The sequence below is a fragment of the Eucyclogobius newberryi genome, unplaced genomic scaffold (assembly GCF_026437365.1).
Source record: "Eucyclogobius newberryi isolate DKJ021-1_F unplaced genomic scaffold, fEucNew1.0.hap1 SCAF_1, whole genome shotgun sequence".
Taxonomy (NCBI): Eukaryota; Metazoa; Chordata; class Actinopteri; order Gobiiformes; family Gobiidae; genus Eucyclogobius; species Eucyclogobius newberryi.
In genome coordinates, this window is record NW_027315723.1 from 40343273 (window position 1) to 40355758 (window position 12486).

Sequence of the window (12486 nt, forward strand, 5' to 3'; positions counted from 1 at the left end):
GATTAAATGTAGAGACGCTACATTCATTGAAATTATTAATTGATGCTTGATCATTTGTCTTGCCAGCGCACTTGTACTGATCAGGCTTTAAGTTGTGATTAGGTTATGGAATACAATAGGTCCAATATGGTGCTGCTGTTGTGGCCAATAACTGACTTTTGCAGGTATAAATAGGCCTATTATCAAACTTTTATGGCCCCTACATTCACATACATTTTGATGATTGTGGAACAGCCACCTCTTTAGTTTCATTGCTCATTGCTGTTTTAAGATTGGGCTTATATTGATATGAAGAAATCCCCCTTTCATGTGTCATCACACATCATGTAATGTTAAGCCTAATGTAAAACTAATGCAGATTTTAAGTTGCTAAATACTAAATGTAGTATTCTGACTCTATAGTGTGATTTTAGTATTTACCACTTGTAATCCAGTAGATAATCTGGTGGTTCCTCACCTCTTTTGTTTCCTGTTTCATATTGTTTTTGCAATGTATTTGGAAATTTTGGTAGCTACAGGAAGCTTTTAACGTTCGAGCATCAGTGATACCCATTTTTTTCACTAACGATGTCATCCATCCTTAAAATGCAAAGCATTTATCTGTTCTTTTTGAGAGAAACTTCATTAAAGCACAGATACTCAACTTTGTTTTGTAAAGTTTTTATTTACTATTTCCTCATATTGTAAAAGCAGTCTTTTGTGACTAAATGAGACTGCTGCACGCTGTCTGCAGCTAATAATAAAGTATTTTAGTTATCACTACCCTTGAAGCAAGAGCTGTAAGCACCAATATGATTGATTGTGCTTTGGTGGTCCACCCAGCTTCTCTTCGCCGTTTGACTAAAGCTGTGCTCCTTTTGTGGCGTGTGTAATGCAGCTTTAATCATTGGTTTACATTTCAGGAGTTGTTTTTGGTGAGAAGATTTTGTTCAGTGCAAGAAAATGTTTTGAGCAAATCTCCATGGACCTTTACTGTGCTAGTAGCGCCAATCACCAAAAGTCATTTGGAGTCAAATAAATGGTGGGAGAGCTATAACACGAGTGTCCTGGACTTCATCATCCGCAGAGCCAGAGCCAGAGCCAGGAGCTGATGTGGACAGCTGTGTGGAGCTGATGTGTGGAGCTGATGTGTGGAGCTGTGTGGAGCTGTGTGGAGCTGATGTGTGGAGCTGATGTGTGGAGCTGATGTGTGGAGCTGATGTGTGGAGCTGATGTGTGGAGCTGATGTGTGGAGCTGATGTGTGGAGCTGTGTGGAGCTGATGTGGACAGCTGTGTGGAGCTGTGTGGAGCTGATGTGTGGAGCTGATGTGTGGAGCTGTGTGGAGCTGTGTGGACAGCTGTGTGGACAGCTGTGTGGAGCTGTGTGGAGCTGTGTGGAGCTGATGTGTGGAGCTGATGTGTGGAGCTGTGTGGAGCTGATGTGTGGAGCTGTGTGGAGCTGATGTGTGGAGCTGTGTGGAGCTGATGTGTGGAGCTGATGTGTGGAGCTGATGTGTGGAGCTGTGTGGAGCTGATGTGTGGAGCTGATGTGTGGAGCTGATGTGTGGAGCTGATGTGTGGAGCTGTGTGGAGCTGATGTGTGGAGCTGTGTGGAGCTGATGTGTGGAGCTGTGTGGAGCTGATGTGTGGAGCTGTGTGGAGCTGATGTGTGGAGCTGATGTGTGGAGCTGATGTGTGGAGCTGATGTGGAGCTGTGTGGAGCTGATGTGTGGAGCTGATGTGGAGCTGTGTGGAGCTGTGTGGAGCTGTGTGGAGCTGTGTGGAGCTGATGTGTGGAGCTGATGTGTGGAGCTGTGTGGAGCTGATGTGTGGAGCTGTGTGGAGCTGATGTGTGGAGCTGTGTGGAGCTGTGTGGAGCTGTGTGGAGCTGATGTGTGGAGCTGATGTGTGGAGCTGTGTGGAGCTGATGTGTGGAGCTGTGTGGAGCTGATGTGTGGAGCTGTGTGGAGCTGTGTGGAGCTGTGTGGAGCTGATGTGTGGAGCTGATGTGTGGAGCTGATGTGTGGAGCTGTGTGGAGCTGTGTGGAGCTGATGTGTGGAGCTGATGTGTGGAGCTGATGTGTGGAGCTGTGTGGAGCTGATGTGTGGAGCTGTGTGGAGCTGTGTGGAGCTGATGTGTGGAGCTGTGTGGAGCTGATGTGTGGAGCTGATGTGTGGAGCTGATGTGTGGAGCTGATGTGTGGAGCTGTGTGGAGCTGATGTGGACAGCTGTGTGGAGCTGTGTGGAGCTGATGTGTGGAGCTGATGTGTGGAGCTGTGTGGAGCTGTGTGGACAGCTGTGTGGACAGCTGTGTGGAGCTGTGTGGAGCTGTGTGGAGCTGATGTGTGGAGCTGTGTGGAGCTGATGTGTGGAGCTGTGTGGAGCTGATGTGTGGAGCTGTGTGGAGCTGATGTGTGGAGCTGTGTGGAGCTGTGTGGAGCTGTGTGGAGCTGATGTGTGGAGCTGATGTGTGGAGCTGTGTGGAGCTGTGTGGAGCTGTGTGGAGCTGATGTGTGGAGCTGATGTGTGGAGCTGATGTGTGGAGCTGATGTGTGGAGCTGTGTGGAGCTGATGTGTGGAGCTGTGTGGAGCTGATGTGTGGAGCTGTGTGGAGCTGATGTGTGGAGCTGTGTGGAGCTGTGTGGAGCTGTGTGGAGCTGATGTGTGGAGCTGATGTGTGGAGCTGATGTGTGGAGCTGTGTGGAGCTGTGTGGAGCTGATGTGTGGAGCTGATGTGTGGAGCTGATGTGTGGAGCTGTGTGGAGCTGATGTGTGGAGCTGTGTGGAGCTGTGTGGAGCTGATGTGTGGAGCTGTGTGGAGCTGATGTGTGGAGCTGATGTGTGGAGCTGATGTGTGGAGCTGTGTGGAGCTGTGTGGAGCTGATGTGTGGAGCTGTGTGGAGCTGTGTGGAGCTGTGTGGAGCTGATGTGTGGAGCTGATGTGGAGCTGATGTGTGGAGCTGATGTGTGGAGCTGATGTGGAGCTGTGTGGAGCTGATGTGTGGAGCTGATGTGGAGCTGTGTGGAGCTGTGTGGAGCTGTGTGGAGCTGATGTGTGGAGCTGATGTGTGGAGCTGATGTGTGGAGCTGTGTGGAGCTGTGTGGAGCTGATGTGTGGAGCTGTGTGGAGCTGTGTGGAGCTGATGTGTGGAGCTGTGTGGAGCTGATGTGTGGAGCTGATGTGTGGAGATGTGTGGAGCTGATGTGTGGAGCTGATGTGTGGAGCTGTGTGGAGCTGATGTGTGGAGCTGTGTGGAGCTGTGTGGAGCTGATGTGTGGAGCTGTGTGGAGCTGATGTGTGGAGCTGATGTGTGGAGCTGATGTGTGGAGCTGTGTGGAGCTGTGTGGAGCTGATGTGTGGAGCTGTGTGGAGCTGTGTGGAGCTGTGTGGAGCTGATGTGTGGAGCTGATGTGGAGCTGATGTGTGGAGCTGATGTGTGGAGCTGATGTGGAGCTGTGTGGAGCTGATGTGTGGAGCTGATGTGGAGCTGTGTGGAGCTGTGTGGAGCTGTGTGGAGCTGATGTGTGGAGCTGATGTGTGGAGCTGATGTGTGGAGCTGTGTGGAGCTGTGTGGAGCTGTGTGGAGCTGATGTGTGGAGCTGATGTGTGGAGCTGTGTGGAGCTGATGTGTGGAGCTGTGTGGAGCTGATGTGTGGAGCTGATGTGTGGAGATGTGTGGAGCTGATGTGTGGAGCTGATGTGTGGAGCTGATGTGTGGAGCTGATATGTGGAGCTGTGTGGAGCTGATGTGTGGAGCTGATGTGTGGAGCTGATGTGTGGAGCTGATGTGTGGAGCTGTGTGGAGCTGTGTGGAGCTGTGTGGAGCTGATGTGGAGCTGTGTGGAGCTGATGTGGAGCTGTGTGGAGCTGATGTGGAGCTGTGTGGAGCTGATGTGGAGTTGTGTGGAGCTGTGTGGACAGCTGTGTGGAGCTGTGTGGAGCTGATGTGTGGAGCTGATGTGTGGAGCTGTACGGAGCTGATGTGTGGAACTGTGTGGAGCTGTGTGTGGAGCTGTGTGGAGATGATGTGTGAAGCTGATGTGTGGAGCTGTGTGGAGCTGATGTGTGGAGCTGATGTGTGGAGCTGATGTGGAGCTGTGTGGAGATGATGTGTGAAGCTGATGTGTGGAGCTGATGTGTGGAGCTGATGTGGACAGCTGTGTGGAGCTGTGTGGAGCTGTGTGGAGCTGACGTGGAGCTGACGTGGAGCTGATGTGGACAGCTGTGTGGAGCTGATGTGGAGCTGATGTGGACAGCTGTGTGGAGCTGTGTGGAGCTGTGTGGAGCTGTGTGTGGAGCTGACGTGGAGCTGATGTGGACAGCTGTGTGGAGCTGTGTGGAGTCCCTCGGGTGCAAGATACTTCATTACTTCATACTTCATTCTTGGATTTGCTCATGTCGGCATTTGCCAGAATCTAAACTGGTGTGAAGCTCGATTGATCATTTGAGAAGAAATACAATGTGTAACTCGCTCAATTTGCAGGAAGTCTTGGGAGATAGAATGTTCTCCAACAATTATTTCAAATTATTTCTAATTTTCCAGGAACATTTTAATATTGGAGTTATTGTAGTATAATAGTCTTGTTTCTCAGTGTTCTGATTTGTAAGTTTCTGGTGGGGGTCCAAACCTGCTCCTTTCATGCACTGAGGCCACGCTCTGTGCGGTCGGCCTCAGTGAAGTGAGATTGATTCCCACCTTGGACAATTTACTGCATGTCCTCCCTTCTCAATGGATTCTATAATATTTGTTGAGACTTTTTCTTTCTTTTCTTATGTTTTTTATTAGTCATGTTTTTAGGATCTTCAGAGCCTCCACAGTGTTTATTGTGCTTTGGGTGTAAGTGATAGCAGTCACGGGAAAAATAAAAATAATACACACAAGCAACAATATCATTTTAAATACAGAGGCCATTTATTTTCTTTATTTTTTTCCATTGATTTTCTATTCACCATACATACTACAATGTCAGCATCATTTTTATTTTTATTTTTCTCAAATTGCAACAATGAAATGGGAAAATTCTGGGGAAAATAAATACATTTGAACAATTTGTAGGAAAACTATCCTACCACGTACCTAAGGAGATTGGACATATATTTTGTAGTTTGTGGAGGATATTTCACCTAAATAATAGTTGTTTGTGAATATTCCTATTGCAATGTTGTATTGTTCCTGATAAATATCACAGCTCTATTAGAAATCAACCACAGGGAATGTCTGTGAAACATATTATTTCAGACCAATACATTATTTCACTCTTAATGACTTTCCAATTCCCTAAAGCTGCACTGTAAAACATTCAAGTCCTGTTTTTAATCCTCTATTGCAAAGAGTTTTCAGTGGTGACTTAGCCATAGCCTCTTTTTGTCATTCTTCCATTTTCCTTTGTGCTTGGCGTCTGAGCTCCATACTTCCATCCGCCAAATCGTTTTCTTTTCCACTTCCAAACTCCGGCCCAATATTTTGAACAATCCCTTGTGTTGTGGTTCCGCTGTGGTAAAACGCGTCTGCTGCCAAGCTATGACACCACCATTGTCTTTTACATGTTACCACTGGCTGTAATTAAAATGCATCTCGGAGTTGGATCGTGTTTACAGTTGTTGTGGTTTTTCAGTCTCCCCATAAATCTTTGGTAAATCTAACTGGGTCTCTGTGCTGTCTGCTCCAGAGATTCTTAGCATATCCAAAGAGAGAGGAGCAGCGTCAGGCATTGTAAATAACTGCACACACACTGTCTTTACAACATCAAGTCTGGCCAAAAGGAGCAAGAGGTAGAAGTCTTAAATAGTGACAGAGCAGATTAGTCTACATGCACTGAATACATGCATCTTGGGAAATGTCTAGACAGCATGATATACTTTAAACCCGGCAACACACTAAGGACTAGATGCCCACAGAAAAACAGAGCAATGTTGTTTATTCTGTTCATTGCTGTGAGGAAGGCTGAGAATTACTCTGGCAAAACTGAATTCTGGTTTACAGTCCGCCATGCATTTTGTCTAAAAGCCACAAATCACACGTTTGAAAAAAGTGAGGTCTGGAGTTTTTATTACTAAAACATTGCCCAGATGATACTTTTTCTACTACAGTATGTGCCACTCCTGGACAAATGAGGGATTAGATCGAAATGTTTTTGATGATGAACTTATTTTGTTTGTAATATTCTCCATAAGGATGACTACATACAATATATATATTATTATTTTTTTTATTTTTTGCATCCTAAACAACTAATCGGCTTAATTGAAAGAATAAAATTGCTTAAATTAATAGTTTTTTGCCATAGCAATTTTCCTGACAGATATTGCTATTTGAAAATTAGGTGACTCTAAATTGGCCCTAGTGAATGAATGTGAGAGTGAATGGTCGTCTGTAATGTCTATGTCTATGTGTTCACCCTGCGACGAGTTGGCCACTGTCCAGGGTGTACCCCGCCTAAGGCCCGAAGTCACTGGGATAGGCTCCAGTCACCCGCGACCCCGAAAGGGAACAAGCAGTAGAAAATGGATGGATGGATGGATATTGCTATTTGATTTGCAAAATATTTTTTCAGCATATATTATAAATAGTTTAGAAATTCATGCAATTTAAATAATTCCTACATCTGAATTATTCCAAATTACCAACCAAGTATTATTATTATTTATTCACCATAATCACTTCAATGTTAATCATTTTGCCGTGTTATTAAACTTTATGATTCTAAAGTGCAGATGTTTTGCTTTGTAGAATGTAGTTTTATATTTTTGAGATACAGAATACATTCGAGTCAGATATTGTTGCTGTGTAGGGTGCACTTTGTAACTTCTCTGGAGGCGGTCCACCATCTCCTTGTCTCCCCTGAGATAGTATTACTTTGTCTTGAATGTTCCACAGTATCACATTAAACTTTTTACATTTTCCCAGAAAAATTACATAGTGCACCTTTAAAATACTGTACTTTGAAATACTAATATTAGCCTTGACTATAATACTGATTTATTAATCCTGATATCCCTGTTCTGTCGTCTGTAGACCCAGACTGGCTTAACTTGGATGGGTTTGCTGTTCTGAGCGCTGCACCTGTCAACTCTGCAGGTAAACGCCTCCTCACACTGCTCACTGACACTGCAGGCCCGGTCCAACAGCTGAACATGTAACAGTGTCTAGTTCTAGCCTGCTCAGTGGACATGACATGCTGTCAGGTGAAATATGAAATGAAGTGCTGAATATGCTGAGATAATTCCTCAATGGTCTGATGTCCTGGGGCGCCTGTCTCATTTTCCATCTTAACTCACCCCTGAAGGCCTCTATGGGAAAACACTCTCTGTGACTCACTCTTCCCATCTGTGCAGGTATGTTTGTGTTGTATTTCAGCCAGATATGGATCTCCTGCTGCCTAAGTAATTGTTAACACTCTGGAAAATTTTCACACCAGTGGCATAGTGGCTGAGGCGTGTTTTGCAGGTTCAATTGCTAGAACCTCAAAAACACAGTCTTTGTGAAGCCAGGGATTCCAAACCTAAGGATTAAAACCCCAACGTGGGGTCTATAAAGCTTCTCATGTGGAAATGTTCCAAACTAATTGGTTGCTCTTCTAAAACATCTGAATAATATTCCGTCTTCTGACTGCAACTACCTCGCACTTTGGTTGTTCATCCATTTATTAATTTCACAAATTTGATTTATTTCAACGGAGAGTAAGAAAAAAGTCTGCAGCTAAAATATATATTTGGAGGTCCCTGCGTGCAGGTCCTGCAGCAGCATTGTCGGCGTTGCCTTTATTTGTTTGGGTTTGTTTGGGGTGTTTAACATTGGGCTTCCACCCTAACCACAATGCTGCCCTGTAATTGGTCTAATCTCCCTCACACTGGTGGACCCGGCCCAATCACATAGGAGCAGGACAAGATGGATTCTGCGATTCATCTTGCAGTGCAAGGTTCTCTTAAATGTTTATTAAGAAATAATTCCTATTAAGCTATAACTACACCTCCAGTTTGTGAAAAAGACTCAGTGGTGTAAGAATCAGCTTTGTTTTTGTGATAAGATTGAGTCAAACAGTGTTTGATTTTGACAACCTTTCAAGGAGAAAGAATGAGTAAAATGTATACAACAATTGCTTGAACACATTTATATAACAACCTAATATTACAATGTATACTCTTATACAATATATAATTCCATCCACAGACAGATACATTGCTCCAATGTGTCCAAGTGAATTTAAAATATTATTACTGATCCTAACAGCTTACGGCCTGATGATTGAGGCTCATGGTATGTCTGCGGTCGGAGGTTAGCCAGTTGCACCTCAGATGATTAGCTCCAGAAACAGGCAGCGCAGAGGGGAGAATCCTGTGGTCGGCGGCTCCATGACCTGCGCCAAATTATGCATCGCGACAGACGAAAGGGACAAAATCAAAACCAACTGTGTTTATACTCAGACATGAAAAATGTGATATAAGAAATATGGTTTCTTTTTTGTATTGAACATTTCTAAATTCTATATTTTACTATATTGAACTAACTGTAATAACGTTTGTTTGGGATGTTAGGTTGCACAGTTCTAAGTATCTAGTTGACTTTGTGATTATCATCAGATGTTTACTAAATAATTATAACGCTAAAAGGCTATAATTATGTTACTCAAGTCAAGTCAATAGGTGGAGCAGATGTGACAGTAAATAAATAATGCAGTGCATAATGTATTCTACATACAAGCTGTTGAACTGTAGATGTAAACCATGATAAATGCATCAATGGCATCGAGCATTTCTTTGGCCAAACTACCAGTGATTAATTTTCCCTGGTTGTTTTCTGTGTGATGCTTGACTATTTGAATTGCCTTTATGTATTTATCTTTACAAATTCTGTACTGTTCTTTGGCCACTCCACCATGACAATATATAAATTAAACTTTTTCTAGCTTTTTGTTTGTTCACCCTTGCTGTGTTTTTTACACATTCTAAAATGTGGACTTACGCAATTTTAAACATCAAGTTGCAGTGGTGACCAAAAGTAAATTTGTCAAATGCTCAGAAGATATATTCATATTTTTCCGTGAATGACTTGACATATGGTGGAGTGTTTTTGCTTGACCTTTAGTATGGGTTAATAGTTGTCTGGTATGCATCTAAACTTGCTGTTTTGCCTGCTATAATGAAGTAACCAAAAATTGTATTAATGTAAAATACAAATGGATTGCAGCTTTAAAGGTTTCCATTGTTAAATTGAATTTGCAGATGTTTAAAATGAAATTAGAAAAAGCAGAGTCGGAGGATCTGAATCAGCAGGCTGTCAGTGCTTCTTTCATCCAAGAGAAATCCGCTCAGCTGTGTTGGCCGACAGTGACAGACGCATGTGTTACACTGAGGGCTGCTCTCCAAGTCTGGATCACTCACACCCTTTATGTGGATTTAGACACTTCACTTTTATTATTATTAGGAATATTCCTACACAGTCTTTCGATACATTATATGGTGTCTAAATGTCTAATATGTGTCTAAGTCTAAGAACACTTTCCTTTTTCTTTTCTTTTTTTAAACATAGAAAATAACACAATAAGAACATAGAACAAGACACAGAGAGCGACAGAGACATCATAAACACTATATAAATAGTTCTAAAACTGTAGTTTGGATAATTGTACCATTTGTCCATTTTCAAATTTAGTCCAAATGTAATCTTCTCCATTTTTTGAATGTATTTATAATGGCGGTCATGGTGGTCATTGATCGTTGGTGAGGTTTGTGTCATCTATTTCTTAGGAATAGATTTTTTCCCTGCAGCCAGAAGAATGTTCCAGAGATATCCACTGATTGTGTCCATGGCAGGAGTTTTGAGGCCTTAAAACATAGATCTGAAATCCAGTGGGATGGTGATGTTAAGAACAGTTTGTGGCGCATTATTGATCTCAGCCCAATATTTCTGAGAATCAGGACAGTCCCAAAACATGTGAAGGTGGTGTGCCTCCTGGCTGCCACACCTTCTCCTGCAATTAGCATTTCCTTTCTGAATAATGCATTTATGGCTGTCCAAATAGTTACAACTTTTATATAGTTTAGATATTATTCCCCCTGAAAAGTCTGCCTTAAAAAGAGGGTTATAATAATCATTGCTTTTAATTATTTATTGGTTATAATAACTTTTTATTGGTAAATAGCAATACAAATCCTGTTTCTCCAAGTGAAAGGGTTCCTTCAACATATCAAAGCTTTTCATGCGATTTTCTTTTACAATCTAGTAAAACTAAGAACATAATTTGTGTTGTCTACACTGCCAGACCAAAGCTGAGTACCCAACTTTATTCTTGTAAATAGAAAAAATAAACAAATTAATAGATTATAATCGAGTATTGCGGTGTAAAATAATAGTATTCAAGTTCAAGTCATCACTCAAATTTAAATGAATAAATTCCAATGTGTTACACCAACCTGCTCAGGGACTGCAGGTGCAAATTAGTATTCATGCTAAAACCTGGCACCAGCCTATTTTATATGACTTTGTCTTAACTTTTGATTTATGTTTTGTTATGCCTCTGTCCCTGTAAAGGAGCAGACCATACCAAATGTTGCAATTATTTAGATGCATTGAGAATAAATATAAATATATTTTAGAAAAACAAAAAAACAATTGCAACATTTAACAGAAAGTATATTATAATATGTGTGCATAATAATTAGCATAACTTTATTATAAGTAAGAGTGCTACAACCACAACAATAATTTAACCTTTTACTGTTTAAAATGTTGCCAGTGGAAATGTCTGTATTGCATCACCTCACCAGACAGTACTTATCCAGTTGACAGCACAGATGGATAAAACTGGATCAGAGGCAGGGTGGTTCCCTCTCATCTGACTTTGATAATCCATTTAAAAAAATAATTTTGTGCCAGAAGAAATACAGCCGACCAAAGCTGAGGAGGAGCAGTGATGTTGTGGCTAAATGGATAACAGCACTATCACTCTGCAGAGTCTGTGGACAGATGGAGCTGAAGCGTTCAGTCTGCTCCTGTCCCAGATGGAGTTACAAATAAGACACAGCAGCAGCATAGAGATGGGGAATACACTGGGATCAACCACAGGGAGTTTTACAGATGAACAAGGAAGTGTATATGTAATGAGTCTGCAAATTACTATATTGTGTTTAGCTGTTGCAAAAAAAACATATACTGTATTTAATGGTTTTCCTTACGAGCTGAACAAAAAAAATAACAAAATAAAAGCACAAGCTAGCAAACTAGCCTTGTGCTGGTCATGGTTTTGTACTTGAGGTTTTTATTTGACGTGCTATGAGTGACAAATTATGTATTTATTTAGTATTAATTCGACCTTACCATATCAAAATGATATACTGAAAACAGAGCTAAGATCAAGATTCATGTGTAATCATCAATTTCCAATGGAGAGGTCAGTAAAAGCATGTGGTTTTGATTAAAACTCAGACAAGAAAAATATATTGAGCAGTATGAGGGAAAATAAATTGCAATATTTAAGTTCATACTCAGTGAAGACACCCCAGAGAAGAGTACCCAGTGGCCATTGTAGAAAGGTAGAGGACAATTTGGGCCTTGGGGCGCCGAGTACCTTAACAGTTTAGAAAAGAATCAGAAAATAACTTCCGACACACACTCAAACAAAGCTATACAACAATTCAAATGTTAATAGTCATAAACATTTTTTTTATGTTTGTCCCTCCACAGTTGCTGTCAGACCTCGCCACTCCCCGGTTAGAAACAGCTCTTCTGTCCACCGCTCTGCTCGTGTAAACCGGACGCTTCACCCCTCTGCTCCATCCAGCCCCAGGCGACTCCGCTCTTCTGGCTCTTCAAGCCCCAAGACATCCCCCTCCAGGACTCTGCGGAGGGCCCCCCAGTCCTCCTCGGGCCCCCGGCAGCCTGAGAAGTACTCCGCTGGGACGCCGCTACTGGAGAGGAGACGTCATCACCATACCAAACCTCAGTCAGACCAGAGGAGGCAGAGGCAGGCTCCCAAACTAAGTAAGGAGATGTATATTGGAGATTTATGGAAGAGTCATGCTGCCAACAATATGTATACTGTAAATACATTGTATGACTTTTTTACAGGAGAGTTTATTCGGTTAATTGATAATCGTGATTATTCTGGTCATTATATAATCATAAGAACATAATAATCGTACACAGGAGCAGTGTGTAATTTAAACCATTTCAGTCTATACTACAGAAAGGCTATGTATGAAGTGCTTTATATGCCAATTCATGGGTCTGAAGTGACGTGACACACTCATTGCTACTGCCATCTTGACAGTGGCGTGTGGTCAGGGCAATCAGTGATTGACCAATACAATTTTAAATTATTGTGTGTCACAACTAAATAAATTGTTCTAAAATATATCCAAATAAGCCTGTTTTCACTCACTTCTGCTGCTGAAGCTTTGCTGAAGTCAGAGTGTCTTTTAGTGGCCACTACAGGCCGCTGGGCATTACTGTGTGGGAAGCTTGTTTCTGCTTTTACAGCGGCGGCGCAATCTGTGCTCCGCTCT

General features: G+C 42.5%; 1 protein-coding gene across 1 annotated transcript in view; it reads left to right on the forward strand.

Moving 5' to 3' along the window:
* fndc1 (fibronectin type III domain containing 1) overlaps positions 1–12486 on the forward strand; it is a 74040-nt gene that overhangs the window by 13606 nt on the left and 47948 nt on the right. The window contains exons 3-4 of the mRNA XM_072446426.1: positions 6998–7060; positions 11666–11962. Coding sequence (XP_072302527.1) covers positions 6998–7060; positions 11666–11962 — 360 coding nt within the window. The remainder of the gene's footprint in view (positions 1–6997; positions 7061–11665; positions 11963–12486) is intronic.